The 19,989-nt window shown below is 39.2% G+C and overlaps 1 protein-coding gene across 3 annotated transcripts in view; it reads right to left on the reverse strand.

The window, feature by feature from the left end:
- LOC143288649 (transmembrane protein 248-like) overlaps positions 1–19,523 on the reverse strand; it is a 28,701-nt gene extending 9,178 nt beyond the window's left edge. For 2 of the 3 annotated variants that reach the window (XM_076597318.1, XM_076597317.1), the window contains exons 1-6: positions 19,401–19,523; positions 8,374–8,529; positions 4,267–4,526; positions 3,264–3,385; positions 1,849–2,002; positions 618–777 (exon numbers count right to left, since the gene is read on the reverse strand). In XM_076597318.1, the coding sequence (XP_076453433.1) occupies positions 618–777; positions 1,849–2,002; positions 3,264–3,385; positions 4,267–4,526; positions 8,374–8,523 (846 nt within the window). In that variant the 5' untranslated portion in view covers positions 8,524–8,529; positions 19,401–19,523. The remainder of the gene's footprint in view (positions 1–617; positions 778–1,848; positions 2,003–3,263; positions 3,386–4,266; positions 4,527–8,373; positions 8,530–19,400) is intronic. The other variant, XM_076597320.1, reaches the window with a different exon arrangement.
- Positions 19,524–19,989: the final 466 nt, after the last annotated feature.

Here is a 19,989-nt window from a genome sequence, read left to right on the forward strand (position 1 = left end):
TCTGTGTGAATGTTATGTATTATGTGCTGTGTATGCATTCTGTGTGTTGTGAGTGTGTCTGTCTGACTATATGCATGCATGCTGTTTTGTGTATTTGTGAGAATGTGTGTGGGCAAGCAAGCTGCTTTGTGTGTGTTTGTTTCTGTCTGTGTGTGAGCATTATGCTGGATGTGATGTATACACATCTGTTAGTATGATGTACTCTTCAGTGTTTGGGTTATGGACAACTGTGTGTGTGTGCTGATGTGGGTGTCTGTCTGCCTGTCAGTTATATGCAAACATCAACTGACTGATTGATATGGATACTTATATTGTGCTTAATAGCTCATCCTTGTTCAGAGATCGAGCTCTAAGCACTTCACAAACATGGAGTCATTTGCAAAACAGGCCGCCTACCTGTCTCATTATTGGCATGCGCAAGTGTATATATATGTATATGCATGCCTGTAACTCCCATTATGTGTGCATATCTCGCAGAGTTAATATGCATGAAACTGTTAGAAAATATGACTTAATCGAAACTCCCCAACCAAATGCAGCAAGCAAGAGAGAAGAGACAAGACAGGGACATGCATGATCCTCCTCACCCCCACCCATCACCTCACCCCCACACGTACCATGTCGATGAGAGCGTGATGGGCCGAGTCATACATGAGCTGCAGCTGGATGAGTGAAGCGTTGGCACAGCGCTCGGACGCAAAGACCACCTCCCCGTGGAGATGGTTCTCTGCCCCTAGTTCTGGATCTCTGTGGCATTTGTCCATTGCATCCGGTCGTCTGGCAGAGACACAACAAAAACAAATGTTTCACGGGTTAAAAAACAAAACAAAACAAAGAGAGAGAAAAGAGTGGTTGTTTAAACAGACACCCCATTAAAGAACAAATATTTCAAAAAGAAAAAGAAAAAAAGATTTTTAAAAGTGGTTGTCCAATAAACATACCATTATTGAACAAATGGTTAAGGTTAGTTTTACTGAACTTCATGTATGGTCAGTTTCAAGACAACAAATGTTTCATAGGTTGAAAAACAGAAAGGAAGGAAGAAGTGGGGGGGGGGGGGGGGGTTAAAAGTCTGACTCTTATTTGTTTACTCCACATGTATGTGCGTAAGTGTGTGTGGTCATACGAGACAAAAAACAAACATTCAAGGGGTTTGGTGTTTTTTCTTAAATACACAAGAATGGCGCTGCCATGCAAAAATAGGAAAGATGGAGACAGCAGAAAGAAAAGGGAAAAGCCACAAAGAGCTATAGAAAAGAGGAAATTTCTAGCGCAGGATTTCCGGAAGGTGGGGACAATTTATCCAGAAAGAGCCCATGGCATCCCTACAGGTGGTTTTCACAAGTTTCTGTATTGTGGACCTGTGAGGTCCGTGGTTCAAATCCCAGTGGTGCCTGGTAGGTTAACTGGAGATTTTTCCTGTGTCCTTGGACAATGCATGCGCAGACCCATCGGTGCCTTAACCTTTGAGTGTACACATGTACAGCAGACCAGACGTGCATGCTGAAAATCTCACAATCTGTGTCAGTGTTTGGTGGGGCATGTTAACACAAACACAACCAACCCACATCCATTCCTAAAAAATGGAAATATGGTTGCCGAAAGAACAGGGTATGTATAAAATTTTTAAAATTCAAAAAAATTTATATACATCAGACATCACTCATTAAAACAAGTGAATATGGAAAACTGCTGCCCATGAACATTGGTAAAATAAAAAAAATTTTAAAAGCCCACTTCATATCCATTAACCATTTCATGACCTCTAACTCACAGTGTGTGGGGGGGTGGGGTGGAGGGGGTGTAAGAAGTACCTCAACCCTTTCACAACGTTATTACATAACTCACTGTGTGGGGGGGAAGAAGTGGCGAGGGGCAGTCAAAGTGACGCAGGACATCACCCTGAAGCAGCGGCCCCTATGGCCAGTCAAGCAGGGGCGGGAGTGATTCCCCAAGGGGGGTAACACCATGGTGACGTTGGCCTCCATGTCCTGGCCATATTCTGTCGACAATACACACATACCCCACCCCCAGTGATGAGTCAACTGAAATAGTGGAATGCTGAGGAGCAACAACACCATTAACAAAGTTGCTTCCCTTTAGTTTCCTGCATGTATGTATATCCCCATCACATTTTAAAATCCATATTCAAAAGAATACTTCCTTGACATGGGATGTATGACGTAAAGTTCGGTTTATAAGCCTGGACTTTTTACCCCTACTTCAACCTCTGCAGCTTATACAATGATGCGGCTTATTTGAGGATTTTAATTATCCCGGGAGTGTCACTTTCTCGTCTATTCTTAGCTGCCTTTCAACTCACCAAAATCATGATTTCTGTCCATGAATTTTTGGATGAGCTTCACGATAGTGTGCTAACTGTTCATGTTTTATAAATCAAATCCCCACACATTAAAGCCTTCAGATCAGCATTCAGTTCTACTCTGCTCAAGCGTACACCCTCATCATGCCGAAAACGCGACTTAATGCCTATGATGCAGCCTTCAAATTGAAGACGATTGACCTAGCAGACGACAGTGCAAGTGGCGAACCAGCAGTGACCTCCACTTTGCGTTCATGTTCATGAAGTGAAAGCGAGGCTGAAGTCAGTGACAAGATGGCGGAGGAAGCTGTGCTGGTTCTCTTCACCTCGGACACTGAAGACGAAGATTTCAGTGGATTCAGTTAGTAGGATGACGTTGAATAAATGTGACTATCCCTAAATTATGGATCTTATTTTCGTTGTGTTCATTTTTTATTTTTTTGTGGCACTAGCAGTATTTTCGCTTGCTTTTCTTTGTGTTGTTCCCGCTTGTGTTTATTTCATAACCTACAGTATTGACAGCTTTTCTGTAGTATCAGTATGTGTTCCGGTACCGGAAATAAGTGCGGCTTATAAGCCAGTGCAGATTATGTATGTATGAAGTTAATTTTTTTCCTAAATTTAGCGGGTGCGGCTTATATACCAGTGCGCTCCATAAAAAAAAATTCAAAATAATAATCAATGAGAAATGTTACATAAAGCTAGCTCCTAAAATCCAAGATCTATTTCCCTCTCATCCTCTGAGAAACAGTTCTACCTACCTATTTCTGGAAGATGATAAACTGACATGCTGGATGTTAAGGAAATTTGTGTATGAAAAACTTTATTTTACTATTATACTATCCCATGCTTTATTCTCACCCACAAGCCAATATTCTTTGTTTTTTTACGAGGGTACTAAAGTGAGTTGATGGATTTACTGATAAACTGACTGCCTTACCAGCACGACCAAGCTGGCTGGCCCACACTGTGGCTGAGACTGAGGTCCAGTTGTGGAGAGTGGCCATGCTCAAAAGGCCAGAGCTGGCCGCTATCTCCAGAACCATTGTCGTCGTCACATTCCTGTCAAATACCAACCAAAAAAAAAACAAAAAAACAACAACAGTACTCCAGCTGATCCACTTTGTTCCAAATTACAACAATAAAGTGGAGCAAAGGTCTAGCGGTAACGCAACCAATAGGAAAGAAGTGTCCAAGGTTCAAATCCTGTATATGGACTGGACCTTTTTTTTTTTCTTAACTCCTCCCTCCACCAGACTCTGAGTGGTAGTCTGGGTGCAAGTCTTTCAGATCAAACGTAAGGTCCCTTGTGCAGCATGCACATAACAAAATGCATCAATACAAAATGGCTGGAAAGATTCTGTTGAAAAATATGTAATAGTGAAACAAATGGACTTGGAGACAGAAAAAGGAAAACAATATATCAGTGGCACTGCAATGTAGCAACCAGCTCTCCTTAGGGAGAGCGTACCAAATTTAACACAGAGAAACCTGCTTTGACAAAAAATAATATCACAATACTATAAACCACAAAGATATCATAAATACTAAATTACTATGCATCAATGTGTGAGTCAGGCAAACCAAACAGTTCTCTTTCCCTTTGCTGTTACACCTCACAGTAAAATCTACAACCAGACATGCAATTTTGGTCAGTTTGTGCAATCATATTTTGTGTCATTATAATGTCTTTTCTCTTTCTGTCTCAAACATTTTTTTACATATGTATACGTGTACATATTTCAAGTATTCTTTGCGTAAATAACTTCCCACACAAAATCACTCACAACTGCCTCTTTTTCTTTTGTAAATATACTACCATTATTTATAAAATGGTTATGTTAAACAAGCACAAGAAAGATGTATGGCATTTTGTAATAATACCACAGGTACAAACTAACAAAGGAACATAATAACTCAAAACTGCAGCCAGCATCACTCACACAACTGAGCTCCTAGTGGCAGCCGATGGAGGACTGGTCATGACAGAGGTCACTAGCTTCCCATGCTGCTGATCTCTGAACACGTAGCTGTCGGCCTGTCTCATGCGTTCCACGTACCTCATCCTCCCCAACCCCAATGCCACAGCAGGCTGGGAGCCATTAGCCAAGGATGATCCTCCTCCTCCTACAACTCCTCCCCCTCGCTCATCCCCAACACACAGGTTCAAGGCAGACAAGCGCTCCATGAACTTGTTGAATTCCTGACCAAGACAACAAACAAAAAAAGACTGGCTCCAAGAAAATGTAAACCGTTTCCATCTCCATTATTTACATGAAGAATACATGACAGCATGCAGAATTCAAAAGAGTGTTACCTTTTTGCTCTCCAAGGATAGACTGATAGGTGGTGAAGGCAAAAAGCAGACACAGTTTGGAACACAGTTACACAAACACTAAAGCCAATTTTAACTCCAACATTTGAAATAAATCAGTTTCAACTCCAACCTGACACAATCTGTTAATCCACGAGTTTGAAGTGTTATTCAACTTCTATACATAAACTAGTCTACAACATCAAACATAAAACACCCCAGCTACAAATAACAGTACACCGCAGGCAGGTTACAAATGATCTTGTACAGTTGAATCCTAGTGTAAGCCTGCTATACATAGAACTCAACCAGTTTAAGGCAAAAAGGAAACAACTGTGTAATGTCAGAAAAATGAATGAAAAATCGTTTTAATATTAATACAGGGTTATTTCCTATTCTGATACTTACAGAGCTGGAAATTTGGATTTAGCTTATACTGATTAAACACTTCTGGTGGACTTAATACAAAAATAATATACATGTGCAGCACAGCTTGAATTTGAACCAATCAAAGTACCAAATCTCAAGATGAAAAAGTGCTTTAATGGTGGTTAGTTATAGTTAATCGAACTCAGAGGTGTTGTCATCTATTTTAATGTCAAAGAAAACTGGCAGTGAAGAAGAAAACATCAGAATGATACTGTTCAATGTCTAAGTTTTTATCTTTTACCACAAAGTAGTCTGGTATTTCATGGTTTATTTCAATTCTGATTGTAATGACCTTGTCAGCTGCAACTGGAAAAGCTGGTTATCACATCAGTGATCAAGTAAGCCTGTGTCAAGGCCTTAATGCTTGTCACATAATCAGCATTACTGTGAGATGAAAAACACCTGGTGGGAGAGAAAGTCTGAAGAGCTTCAGTCTGCTGCTGATGCTCATGACATGAAGACCTTCCACGATGGTCTCCGAGCTGTGTATGGGCCGAGAGTCACAGGATCAACCCCTGTCCAAGCCTTGGACCAGACCACCCTCCTGACAGACAAGAAAGACACCCTTGCCCGCTGGGCAAAGCACTTCAACACCCTCCTCAACAAGGACTCGTCTATATCTGATGAGGTAATTGCAGCCCTCCCACAGCTACCAGTCAATGACTCGCTAGCTGCCCCTCCCACCAAGGCCAAGACCCGGAAGGCCCTGAAGCTGGCAACATCAGGAAAAGCACCAGGAGTGGATGGAATCCAGGCTGACATCTACAAGTATGGAGGCGAGGTGCTGACAGACGAGCTGACCGCCTGCTCCAGTCTATCTGGGAGAGAGGGGAGGTCCCCCAGGATTTCAAGGATGCTTCAATTGTTCACATTTACAAACAGAAGGGAGACAAAACATCCTGCGATAACCACCATGGGATCTCTCTCCTCTGCATCGCCGGCAAGATCTTCACCCGCATCATACTGAACAGACTGGTTGACCATGACTCCAACACGGTCATCCCTAAAGCACAGTGCAGCTTCCACTCAGGCAGGGGAACATGTGACATGGTGTTTGCCATACGCCAGATGCAAGAGAAATGCCGTGAGCAGAACAAGGAACTCCACATGGTCTTTGTAGACCTGACTACGGCCTTCAACATGGTCAACCGCCGTGGTCTGTGGAAGATCCTCCTAAAGTTCAGCTGCCCAGAGAGCCGAATCCAGCTGATTGCATCATTCCATGATGGCATGCAGGCGAGAGTACAGGAAAATACTGACATATCGCATCCGTTCCCTGTGGTAAATGGAGTGAAGCAGGGCTGCGTCCTGGCACCCACACTGTTCTCCATTCTCTTCTCTGCCATGCCTTCTTGATGCCTTCCAAGACTGTGACCGGGGCATCTACATTCAGTTTCACACAGATGGCAAACTTTTCAACTTGCGGTGACTCCACGCCATGTCCAGGGTGTTTGAGGCACTGCTGAGAGAGTTCCTCTTTGCTGATGACTGCGCACTTGCTGCACACACCCATGAGGACATGCAGTTCATTTTGGACAGGTTCTCAACCTCCTGCAGGCGCTTTGGACTCACCATCAGCCTCAGCAAGACTAAGTCCATGTACCAACCAGCTAGCTCACAAAACACCATTGCCACCCACTCACCTGCAATCAAGATCGATGACACAGAGATCAAGTCAGTCGACAAGTTTTGCTACCTGGGCAGCACCCTATGCAGCAACAGAGCCCTTGATGCAGAAGTGACGCTGCGCATCGCCAAGGCCAGCTCCGCCTTTGGCAGACTCAACAACAGGCTGTGGAACAACAAAGGCATCAGGCTCAGCACCAAAATCAAAAACTACAGAGCTGTTGTGCTGACCACCTTGTTGTACTGCTGTGAAACATGGACAACGTATCGCCGTCACATTCAACAACTTGAGCAGTTTCACCAGAGATGCCTACGAAAGATCCTCAGCATAAAGTGGCAAGACAGGGTCTCCAACCTCCAGGTCCTAGAGAGGAGCAGCCTGCCCAGCAACGAAAGCCTGCTGATCCAGTGGCAGCTACGCTGGACAGGACACGTTGTCCGCATGACATACAGCAGGATCCCGAAGGTGCTCTTGTATGGCCAGCTGAAGGAAGGCCACCGCGAACTTGGAAGACCCTGCAAGCGCTTCAAGGGCACCTTGAAGACAAACCTCAAAGCCTATGACATAGACATCGCTTCCTGGGAAACTGATGTCCTTGACCGCTCTCGCTAGAGGATGCTGTGCTCCAGTGGCATAAATATGTTTGAAAACAAGAGAACACTGGCCACTAAAGAGAAGCGTGAGCGAAGGAAGCAGGGCTCAACTTTTGGAGACGTTTTCCCTTGCAACACCTGTGGGAAGTGCTGCACATCCAGAATCAGTCTCTTCTCCCATATGAGGACACACACCGACAGATAAGCATGCCTGCCTACTCATCCGTTGGTCCAACAGAAGACTCCATCATCACCATGATAACTGTAACTGACAATGATAGTGATATAGCCCAATTTCTTACACCCGAAGACACATCGTATCAGTCAATATTTTCGCATTGAGTTTTTCTTTAAGACTGAAAACAGGCCGTAACAGTTTACAACAGATGCAATCTTTTACACACACACACGCACTCACACACACGTTTCAGCATCATATGTGTAACTGCACTTGATAGCAATGACAATAAATATAACTAAGCTGGGACACAGATTTTTTTTCTGCTTTTTTCTTTTTTATCTCCCCCAGTCATCTGCACCAATTTAGTGGCATTCCTCCCACACCATTCATTCCACGCTCACCCCATACACAGCCACACCATTTTTTGTTTTGTTTTTTTGTGTGTGTTTTTTTTCTCTTAGTGCTGGCTGTCCACGGGGAAGCAAAACTATGAATGATTGGTCACTAGGAGACCATAAAAAACACCAATGACCAAGATAATGGCAAGATAGCCAGAAAAGACATGACTACTATTTTCTAAATTCAATCAATGGGGAAAAAAATGCACTGCTGCATCCAACCAAGTAAAGACTGTTTCCCTTACTATCACATATACTGATGAAGAGATGTACTAGAGAGAAGTAAAACAAGTTAAAATCTATAAAAATTAAAAAAATAAATAAATAAATAAATAAAATTTAAAAATCAAGAAATCAGATAATATATATATATATATATATATATATATATATATATATATATATATATCCAATACTAAACATAGTGCCCACTACTAAACCACTAGTCTAAATTAATGAGACTTGACAACATGTGCTCAGCTAATGAGGCAGACAATTTTTCACTGACCTGGTCCACGATGGTTTTGGGCATGTCGCTGACAAAATAGGCAAAGGTGATGAGCCCCACTGCCATGGACCCCAGGAAGATCATGCACATCACAAGGGGAGGCCGAGACCCAAAATAGCCCCGCACATTCTCAATAATTGTAATTGTCATCTTGTCCTGAAACAGAATGCAACACACACAAAAATATAATGCAAACAAGCAACACCTAAATTTACCAAAATGGGGTAACATGAAATAAATATATATAATTTTCTTTTAATTGTAAGGAATACTTTTTTTGTTGTTGAAATAAGATGAATCTATAAAACCTTTTTTGAACTGCATCTTAAGCTGATTTTTCAAACTTAAATTTCAACTCTGTAACTGTAAGTCTGTGACAGTGTGAGTCATGTAAAATGCATATTTCAGCTCCTAAGATTAAAATAAATGAGCCACTCTGCCAGTTAATTCACAATTTATAACCATCAAAAAGAATCTCAAAATTCTTAATAAAAATTATGGATATAACCATAAAAAATCATCTGCCAGAATAAGGAACAGTTTAAGAATACTGAATCTCATACTCATATAACTTCAACCCTTACACCAGTTCATAAATGATGAAAAAAATACTACGTAGTATGACTGTTTGACAGTCACGTCCAAGTTCCAACTATAACCAGCATGTACCAACCAGAACAATCATCAGTAAACTGAAACTAGCTGCATTATGAAAGACCAGATTCGATGAGCCTGACTCAGTGTGTGTGTCATAATAATTTCTCAATTCATGTTTCTCATATTTTTTTTTTTTTTTTTTTTTTTTTTTCAACATTTTTTATTCAGACAAAGGTTTACAGATACAGAATTTATATGTTTTGTGCATTAGAAAGTATAGGGTAGGCATATAATTAAGTTCTAAGTACTGACAAATCTATAACAGCAAAACAATATATGTTCAATGTCAAAGTTCCAAGGTATCATTGAAAAGCTTAATCTTGTATCAAACAATTATAAAGTGCCCATTTTTCCACAAACTTGTTATATTCCATAGTTATGTTAAAGGCATACTTGTCTATTTCATATGCCTGTTTGAGGTCCTTTTTGAACATTTGTAATGTTGGTTTTACTTTGTTGATTCTACATTTGTATATATAGAATTTAGCTGTCAATAAGATATATGAGAAACATTCATCAGTTTTCATTTTGTTATGTCCAAAAAGCACCAGTGTGTCATTCAGTTTAAGTCTATCACAATGTAAACACATTTCTTTTAAATATCTCACAAACTCCTTCCAAAAATGTTGTACATGGTTACATTCCCATAAATAATGCAGAATTGTATCTCTTTCATCCTTACAAAAATTACACATGTTATGTGGGAGTATTCCCATCTTCATCAAAACCGAATTTGTCACAAGAATATGGTAATTAATTTTCATCTGGAACCATTTCAACCTTATTTCATGGATTTTTTTTGTATTGAAAAAAATGTTTTTCCAATCAAGCTTGTTTTCAAAAATCAAGTCCCAATTTTTACAGGCATTTGGCTTTCTGGTTTTCCAATTATTATTTTGTAGAAACATTTCGTTCCTCTTGGTGCCTTTATCATTGTAGTGTATGCTTTATTAAAGCTGATTCCATTGTGATCATTGTTTTCAAATGTTATGTTTTTTTCTCTTAAAAAACTTTTAACTGAATTAACACAACCAAAGAATTCTAACATTGGGACTCGATTTTCAATTTTATCTTGGATTTCTTGAATATTGAAAAAATGTCCATTCCCTTTCACAATGTCTCTCACATAATAAACATCTTTTCTGACCCAGTCTTCAAAATACAAGACTTTACCATCAATCTTAAATTTGTTATTGAAAAACAAAGGTTCCATCAGGATATCTTGCTCAACATGTATATCAGTTTTGTCATAAAATTCTGTGTAGCTACGAAACACATCTTTCCAAAAGGGGTTTATTATACGTCTTCCAACTGTAAGAACTACTGGGCCATATTCTTGTAACATTTCAACTTCTGGACATTCTTTTGATAATATAATTTTCCATTTTGGACGATACGACATATTGTAGCATTTTTTCAACCATGTGAGTTTTAAAGCTTTTATAAATGATAGAATATGTGGAATATTTATACCTCCGTTTTGTACACTGTGCACTGCCACTGATCTTTTAACTTTGTCCTTCTTTTTATCCCATACAAAATTAAAACACATTTTTTGCAATTCTTGAATACTGTTATCTGGTGGATTTGGAAGCATAATCCATAAGTAAATTAATTTTGACAAGATAATCGACTTAAGGACAGCTACTCTTCCTAGAGGTGTAATTGGTCTTTTTATCCACACGTTAAACAGTTTTTTTGTTTCATTGAACTTATCAGTTATATTTAAATCTATCATATTACTTAAATCATTAGTAAACCAGAGCCCAAGGATTTTAAACTGTGGTGGATTCCAATTCATTTTCAAATTTGATAAATAAACTGTATCACAATTACGCTTATTTCCCAGCCATACATTGCATGTTTTTTCGTGATTTAATTTGAGTCCTGAGACTGTTTCAAAATCATCTAGTTCTTTGAACAGTTCTCCATATGATTTTTTGTCACCCTCTAAAAAATAAGACGTATCATCAGCAAACTGGCTAATCTTAAATTCTACCTCTGATATCTTAATACCTTTTATGTTTGTATTTTGACGAATTTTGCAAGCCATTATCTCTGCGCACAAAATAAACAAATATGGCGAGAGTGGGTCTTCCCTGTCTACAGCCTCGTTCAATCTGTATACTTGTAGATACTTTACCATTAACTACTATTGAGGATTTCATATTGGTGTAGAACGCTTTTACCCATCTACGAATATCCTCACCAAAACCCAAATGTTTTAAAACTTTATGCATATATTTCCAACTAACTGAATCAAAAGCCTTTTCAAAGTCTATTGAAACTAATAGTCCTGGTAGATTTTTTTCCTTCAAGTAATAGATTATATCATAAATAAGCCTTAGATTATCTCCTATATATCTGCCAGATACAAAACCCGTTTGATCTTCATTAATAAGTTTATCCAAGACTGTTTTCATTCTATTTGCGATGCAGGTAGAGCCAATTTTATAAGTTACGTTTAACAGAGATATTGGACGCCAGTTTTTAAGATATTCTCTGGGTTTATCTCCTTTTGGTAGGCAAATTATGATACCTTCTCTCTGTGTAATGGACATCTCTTTTTTCTCAAACCCTTCATTTAAAGATCGTACAACAATACCACCTATCTGTTTCCAGAAAAATTTGAAGAAATCAACTGTCATTCCATCTGTTCCTGGGCTTTTACCATTTTTCATATTTTTTAGTGCTAGTGATGCCTCATTCAAAGTTAATTTACCTTCTATCGAGTTGGCTTCTGTCTCTGTTAGTTTAGGCGAATTATTAACGTACTTTTCTAACTTAATGTCTTTTACTTCCTGCTCCTCATACAATTTGTTGTAATACTCTTTCGTTTCTTGCAGCATATCTTCTATCTTATCTAAATTTCTACCATTCTTAGATACTAGTTTAAACATTTGTTTGCTAACATAATGTCTCTTTTCAAGGTTACAAAAATATTTTGATACCTTTTCTCCTTCCGCTGCCCATCTAGCTTTGCTTCTTAACAATATTCCTTGTATTTTAGTTTTTCTTAGTGTAATTAAACTATTCTTCTTCTCTTGTATTTGCTGTAAATCTTCCTCAGATTTACAACTTTTACTTTCTAAGCTTGTAATTTCTTCTTCAAGTTGCTTTTCTGTTTGTGTGTCCTTTTTCTTCTTTCTAGAACTATACTCTATTGATTTTTTCCTTATTTCCATTATCAAGGTATCTAAGAATAACTGATCCGATATGGTAAATTGTAAATGTTCTATGGGAATATTACATATTTCTGATCTATTATATACTAGTGCAGCATACTGTTCTTTTATGTTTTCAATTGTATTATTTATCATATCTACATATTCTTTATCTTTAAAAGTGATGAGTTGAATTTCCAAAAATTCCTTGACCGAGTATCTTTTCTAAACTCAAACTTTATTGAAATAAAAGAATGATCACTCCTATATCCGAACAAAATGTCTACATCTTTTACATTAGCTAGTGAATTTTCGGATATTAAGAAAAAGTCTAATCTAGCTTGCTGCAGTGGATTTAATCTTCTCCATGTAAATCTATGTATTTCTGGGTTATTTCCCGCCATATATCTACCAGTTCTAGATCACCTGTCAATTTAATAACTTCTGTTTGTGCCTTAGGATTGTTAACATGTTTGTAATTACTGTAATCTAATGGTGGATTCAAAACTAGATTCCAGTCCCCTCCAATTACTATTATTTCGGATTCCAGTTCTTTAATCTTATTACTTAATTCTACATAAAACTGAGGATTATCCCTATTCGGACCATAAATATTTACCAGTGCGATATTTCTTTCCATAGTTTGAATTGATATGATCAGATAGTTCCCATGAACATCCTTAATTATATTTTTTACTTTGAAATCAAAATTATTATTAAACAGAATTGCTACGCCTCTTGATTGTGATGTATATGATGCAAAAAAGCATTCATATCCCCATTCAGCTCTTATCTGTCTCTCTTGTTTACTTACAAAGTGGGTATCTTGCAGGAAATATATTGACGTATTTTTTTGTCTAAGAAACTGAAAGACATCACGTCTTTTTTGAAAGTCACCCTAGGCCCTGAACATTAGCTGAAATTATTGAAAGACTAGACATTAATTATAGTCTAAAGATTTCATATCTACCCCTCTGTACATGATCTGATAAACCCTGTCTGTTTTTATCAAAATCGAACATAAAAATAAAAAAGAAAAGAATGGTTCAAAGTCAAACATAAAAATAAACAAAGAACAGAATGGTTATTACACGTATATAATGTTCCACAGAAAATACACATACATATAAAACAAAAACAAAACAATACGGCACTAACACTGAGTACTGAAAGAAAAAAAAGAAAAACAATCAAAAAGGCTGATAATCTGGACTTTCGCTCTCGAGCAAAAAGTGCAATCCATAATTTTTTGAACAATATTCTTTTAAAGCATGGACAGGAGCTAACCACAAAAAAGGTACATATATAAATAAATAGATAAATAAATAAAATTTAAAAAATAAAAATAAAAGAGGTTTGCTTGTATGTATGTGTGTGGGGGATCGGGGTTGGGTAGGGATGAGGAAGGGAGATGTGTGTGTGTGTAGGTGTGGGCGTGCAGGGAACCGAAACAGGTTCCATCAAACTGTCCTTTATCCATCCAGCTGGGCACAAACCATGTTCACTGTTCATCCTGACATGCCTCTGACCTTGACCTTCAGGCAAAACTCACGGGGGGTGGGGGGGGGGGCGAGGTGGGGGAGGGGGGGAAACTTCATGTACAATTAAAAAAAAAAAAAAAAAAAAAAAAAAAAAAAATTCCTTTTCCCCTTACCTTTTTTTTTCATCATCTAAACACCTCAACCTGTCTTTGGAAAAAACAACAACAAAAAAAAACAACAACCAACAAACAAACAAACAAAAAAACAAACAAAAAAAACAAAAAAAACAAAAAAAAACACACACACACACAAATGGTTGCGTGCGTGTGTGTGTGTGTGTGTGTGTGTGTGTGTGTGTGTGTGCGCGCACACACGTGTGCGAACAAGTGAGGAATTGTGTATGGGTGGATGTGCTTGGGTGAGTGAGTGTGTGCGTTTTACAAATATCTGGGGGAAATAAGGAAAAAACAGCCACAACAACAAAACCACCACCCCCATATTACTTTTATCACACATTTCAGAAACAGCAAATGAAACCACTTCCTGTAGGGATGAGCGGCCCGGAGGTCTGTTCTGCATTTCAAATCATACTGCATCCCTCCCCAATCAAAGAATACACACATCAAAGAAAGAAAAATCAAAACACCAAGACACCCCACTTCCCCCTTAAGTTTGAATCTTGGCATAATTGACATCGAATAGTTTACCAAGTGAAGCAATGGAGGAGCACATATTTTAGTATTGCTATGACTGCACTTGCTACGTGTTATTAAAATGCGCGCGTTCCTGAAGGGTTGGATGCAAATATTAATTTGTGTGTGTGCAGTGTGTGTGTGTGTGTGTGTGTGTGTGTGTGTGTGTGTGTGTGTGCGCGCGCGCGCGCGGGAGAAGCATGTATGGCTGTGTGTGCATGGGTGGGTGAGTGAGTGAGTGCGTGCGTGCGTGTGTGTGTGTAGGTGTGTAGGTGTGTGTGTGTGTGTGTGTGTGTGTGTGTGTGTTGCAGAAAAGAACAAAAAACCAAAACCAAAACAGAAAAAAAAGAAAAAAAAAAAAAAAAAAAAAAGGATTGATCTGTTCACAAACCCATTTAGCTGTGAAAAAAAAAACAACAAAAAACAACAACAACAACAAAAATCACGTGTTCTCTGTTTACCCCGTGTTGCACATGGCAGGCGCGGGTGTACATTTTCATACATTTCTATCTGTTGACATGTCCTTAAATCTGACCACTCATAATGATAATGAAAATAACTGTAACGCAGGTACAACTTCACAGACAAAAACATTCATAACTCTGGCACGCTAGACTAGACAGTAAAAATACCAGCCGGCCAATCACATATCTCAGACGAGGAGTGAAGCAATAATCTTTACACTCAGAAAACAAGTGGGTCAAAACAACACCCAATGTCAACAATCTAAATTGGAAAGAAATCAGAATGGTGTATGTTGATTTAAAGATGTCACTTTAAAATAATATTTACCCAGAAACAAATATCTGGGGGAAAAAACTAAAAGATACAAAACTACAACTACAACAACAACAACAAAACCACCACCACCATATTACTTTTATCACACATTTCAAAAACAGCAAATAAACCACTTCCTGTAGGGAGGAGCGGCCCGGAGGTCTGTTCTACATTTCAAATCACACTGCATCCCTCCCCAATGAAATACACACACATCAAAGAAAGAAAAATCAAAACTCTGTGTTTGTGTGTGCGTGCTCGTGTGTGTGCGCGTGCGTGTGTGTGTGCTTATGCATGTGCGTGCGTGCACGCACTCATGTGTGTGTGTGTGTGTGTGTGTGTGTGTGTGTGAGTGTTGGACTAGAGATAAATCGTGATTGCAATTCCTTCTTACATTTCAAAGAAAGCTTAGGTTTTAGCTCTGTTATCTAATATTCCATATCTGCCCGGCACAGAAAAGAAAATAGTTTTTTTTCCTTTTGTTTGTTCTCTTTTGTTGTTGTTTTTGATATTTCGCCAAATTCACTCTCTGATCTGTTACCCTCGAATGTTTTCGGACATTTTTCATCTGTTTAAAATGTCACTTTTTGAATATCTCATGAAAAAGAAAAATAGTGTACAATGAGTAATGAAACTGTAATGAGACTGTTTACAGTAAATAAATAAGAAAATCAAGAGGTATTGATAACAGGATTGAGGGGTTCCAGTGAACAACATCCATCCCACTTTGAACAGTGCATATAGTTGTGACAATGTCACCGCGTCACGCTACAATATCACTATAGCTGTAACATCGCAGGCATTGAAGCGTTTCATTTACTTTCATTGTTTTATACATCAACCACAAATACGCATCAAAAACATCAAAAACATTTCAAAGTCACCGACATTATTACACGGGCTCTGTGTAGTTCTCCAATATCAACCTCCGTTATCTGCTTTTGACAATGAAGAAAACAGTTGTATCAACATTCAACACAAGGGTTAGGTTGTTTGGATGAGCAATATTATTCTTGTGTGCGTGTGTGTGTGTGAGTGTGCGCTCTTGTGAATATGTGTGCGTGCGTGCGTGTGCATGTATGTATGTGAGTGAGATGATTGTGTGTGCGTATGTGTGTAAACCAGGATATTTGTGGAAATATCAAGAAGTGCATGTTTCTGGCAAAATATGAACACATGTAGATAAAATCCCGACACCCCCATCCTTCCCGTCTCATTTTTAACTCTTTCCTCTCCCAGTGTAAACAACATCGTTAACAACCTCAAAAATGCGTCGTCATTTTGTTCCAGGCAATAAAGTTTGCAAAAACACAAAACGCAAATCACGAAAGAAAGAGAAAAATTGTATTAAATTCATTACACTATGATTAAAGAAAATGGGAATTGTAGAAAGGTTAAGGGGATACGAGAGGGTATTTTACCGAATTGTGATTGGGCATTGAGCACAAGGGGGCTTTACATGGACATCCTGACGCATTGGATCAGAAGATCTCATATTTTTTATGACGAATACATAATACAATAATAGGATATATAGATATATATATATATATATTATATATATATATATATATATATATATATAATATGTACACAGTACTAACAGCTAACTGTAAACAAAATGCGAAAAACAACTACATTAAACATCAGTGTTTAAATGTCACTCAAAAACTGTCCAAAACAAATCCAACCATAAACCCTGGATTACCCCCCACATCAAGTCAATGAAAAGAAAACTTGCTGGGAAATTTAGAAAGAGCAAAACCTCATCTGACCCCTCAGTAAAATGACAGTACCTACAGATGAAGGGCAAAGTACAGCGGGAACAACGTCATGCCTACTGGACTTACATCAACAACACCATTGATCCTCCCAAAAGCGATGATGAGCAGTTGAAAGGGAGCAACCAAAAGCAATTCTGGAATTACATCAAATCTCTCAGACGTGACAGTACAGGGGTATCTCCACTTCGAGACCAAGGAAGATTATATGCATCCCCAAAAGAAAAGGCCAACATTCTAAACCACCAGTACAAGTCGGTCTTCACGAGAGAAAAAAGCAGCAAAATCCCAACACCATCGGGAGTGTCCTTCCCTGCAATGGCCGAGATCACGATCGACAAGGAAGGGGTACGCAAATTGCTGAAGAACATCAACCCATATAAAGCAGCAGGACCTGATGAGATTCCAGCAAAAGTGTTGAAAGAGTGCGCAGATGAGATCGCGCCCCTGCTCTCTATTATCTTCACCAAATCACTGGCAGATGGATGTGTACCAGACGACTGGAAAATGGCGAACGTGACAGCAGTATTCAAGAAGGGCAATCGTAACTCTGCTGCTAACTACAGACCAGTCTCCCTCACCAGCCTATGCTGTAAGATGCAAGAACACATCCTCGCAAGCAACATCATGCGCCATCTGACCCAACATGAAATACTTGATAACTCACAACATGGGTTTAGAGCCAGAAGGAGCTGCGAAACTCAACTGCTAACATTGTTCCAACACATCGCCAAAAACCAGGACAGCAGACCGACATGGTAATCCTGGACTTCTCCAAAGCCTTTGACAAGGTCCCCCACAAACGCCTCCTCCGTAAGCTGGACCATTATGGTATACGAGGATCGACGTTGGACTGGATCAAGGCCTTCCTTTCTGACCGCACCCAAATCGTCGTAGTTGACGGCGAAAAATCTGAGCCAGCACCTGTCATCAGCGGAGTCCCACAGGGGACAGTTCTAGGCCCCATCCTATTTCTGATTTACATCAACGATCTGCCTCAGAACATCAAGGCCAATATTAGATTGTTCGCTGATGACTGTATAGTCTACTCTATCATCAAGACAATCCATGACTGTAAAATGCTCCAACGAGACCTCAACACACTGTCTGACTGGGAACAGCGTTGGGGAATGGAATTCCACCCAGAAAAATGTAATGTCCTTACCTGTACAACATCAAGGAACCCCATCAGCTACAACTACAAATTAAAAGGACACACCCTCGAGCATGTTGACAGCGCAAAATATCTCGGCGTCGACATAAGAAATGATCTAAACTGGAAAGAACATGTTACAAGAGTCACCAACAAAGCCAATAGCATGGTAGGCTTCCTAAAAAGGAATCTAAAAACATCCAATAAAACCACTAAAGCCAATGCCTACCAAACTCTTGTACGCCCGCACCTGGAGTATTGTTCATCAGTCTGGAGCCCGTACAAAGAAGGTCAAAGGAACAAGATTGAAATGGTGCAAAGAAGAGCAGCACGTTATGTACACACTGACTACGGGCGGACCAGCAGCGTAACACATGCTGCAAGAACTAGGATGGGAATCCCTCGAATCACGGCGGAACAGACAAAGGCTGACCCTGATGTATAAAATGGTCAACGGCATTGTAGACATCCCTCCAGACAAATTTCTCAAGAAAGGATCCGGCAGAACAAGATCAAATCATCGACACAAATTTGTCCATCTTAGCTCCTCCTCTGACCCTTATAAATACAGTTTTTTCCCATCAACCATCCCCGTCTGGAACTCCCTGCCTGCAACAGCAGCAGAGGCTCCCTCCTTGGCAGCTTTCAAGAGGGAGCTGAACAAGATCACAGTTTAGTCTCCCCCCCCCCCCCCCCCCCTTTTTTTTTTTTTCCGGAGGGACGGTGGGAGGGAGTATGTATACATGCTCTTTCTCATTGTCACCCCCTCCGGAGGAAAAGATAGGTCTACTTAGGTTTTAGCTAGGTATTTACGCCTCTGCGCACACAGGTCATTAATAGTCAGTAATGACGGCTGACCTTCCAATTTGAAGATTGAAGATTGAAGACCTCCGATATAAAATATCACATCCAAATACAATCCCATGTGAACAAGGCCCTTAGTTTGTAAGTTGTCACAAGTATGATTTATAAATTCCATACATATTTATAAGTAGATCTATATCGGGAATGCACAATGTAACTACACGTCTATTGACTTACTTATCTATGTACTTATTCGTCTATAGTTTGTTTTTTGTTTTGTTTTTTTGTTTTTTGTGGGTTTTTTTGTTTTTTGGGTTGTTTTTTTTGTTTTGGTTTTTTATAATAAATCTGCAGTACGATACATAACATGGAATAATTGCTGACAATCCACTGTAAACATTAGCGAAAAACAACCGATTTTCACATCTCAAAAGAATTGGTTGTGTGGACAATTCTAAAACTTGCACTACTGCTAGCAACTACAGAAACAACTAAATCAAATCAATATTACTAACCGACTGAATAATAGCATGCACTCAGAGTCGATCAGGTGAATAAATAGTATTCAATTCCAAATAAATCAATTGAATCTCCACAGCTGGTCACGTAGGTAGGATGCCATACTTTTTATCTCGCGAATTTAACGTTTAATATCACGTGACTGCTCCGACCGGTGTCTCTCATCACTTCCCCAGCCCAGGCAAATCTAGCTCAGGCGAAATTCAAACATAAGATTTTAATATTGAAAAGCTTTTTCACAGATTTCTCACTGTATTTTATTTCATTAATACTTATGACAACAATACGACAACTGATCCAACAAGTAGAATGAAGATAATCTCCTTCTTGCCTGCAACTGAAACATACAAAGGAAGTTTTCCAGTTCAGTTCAGTTTCTCAAGGAGGCATCACAGCGTTCGGACTAATCCGTATACGCTTCGCCACATCTGCTAGACAAATGTCTTACCACAGCAGCTTAACCCTGGCCAACTCGATCGCAAATCAGGCCTTGCCAGTGCCTGCATAACACTCAGTGGTGTCAGTAGCCGGTCCACCTAGTGTGGAATAACGTTTTTCAACAGAATCACGTTTCAGTTGCCAGAC

The sequence above is a fragment of the Babylonia areolata genome, chromosome 12, assembly GCF_041734735.1.
Source record: "Babylonia areolata isolate BAREFJ2019XMU chromosome 12, ASM4173473v1, whole genome shotgun sequence".
Lineage (NCBI taxonomy): Eukaryota > Metazoa > Mollusca > Gastropoda > Neogastropoda > Buccinidae > Babylonia > Babylonia areolata.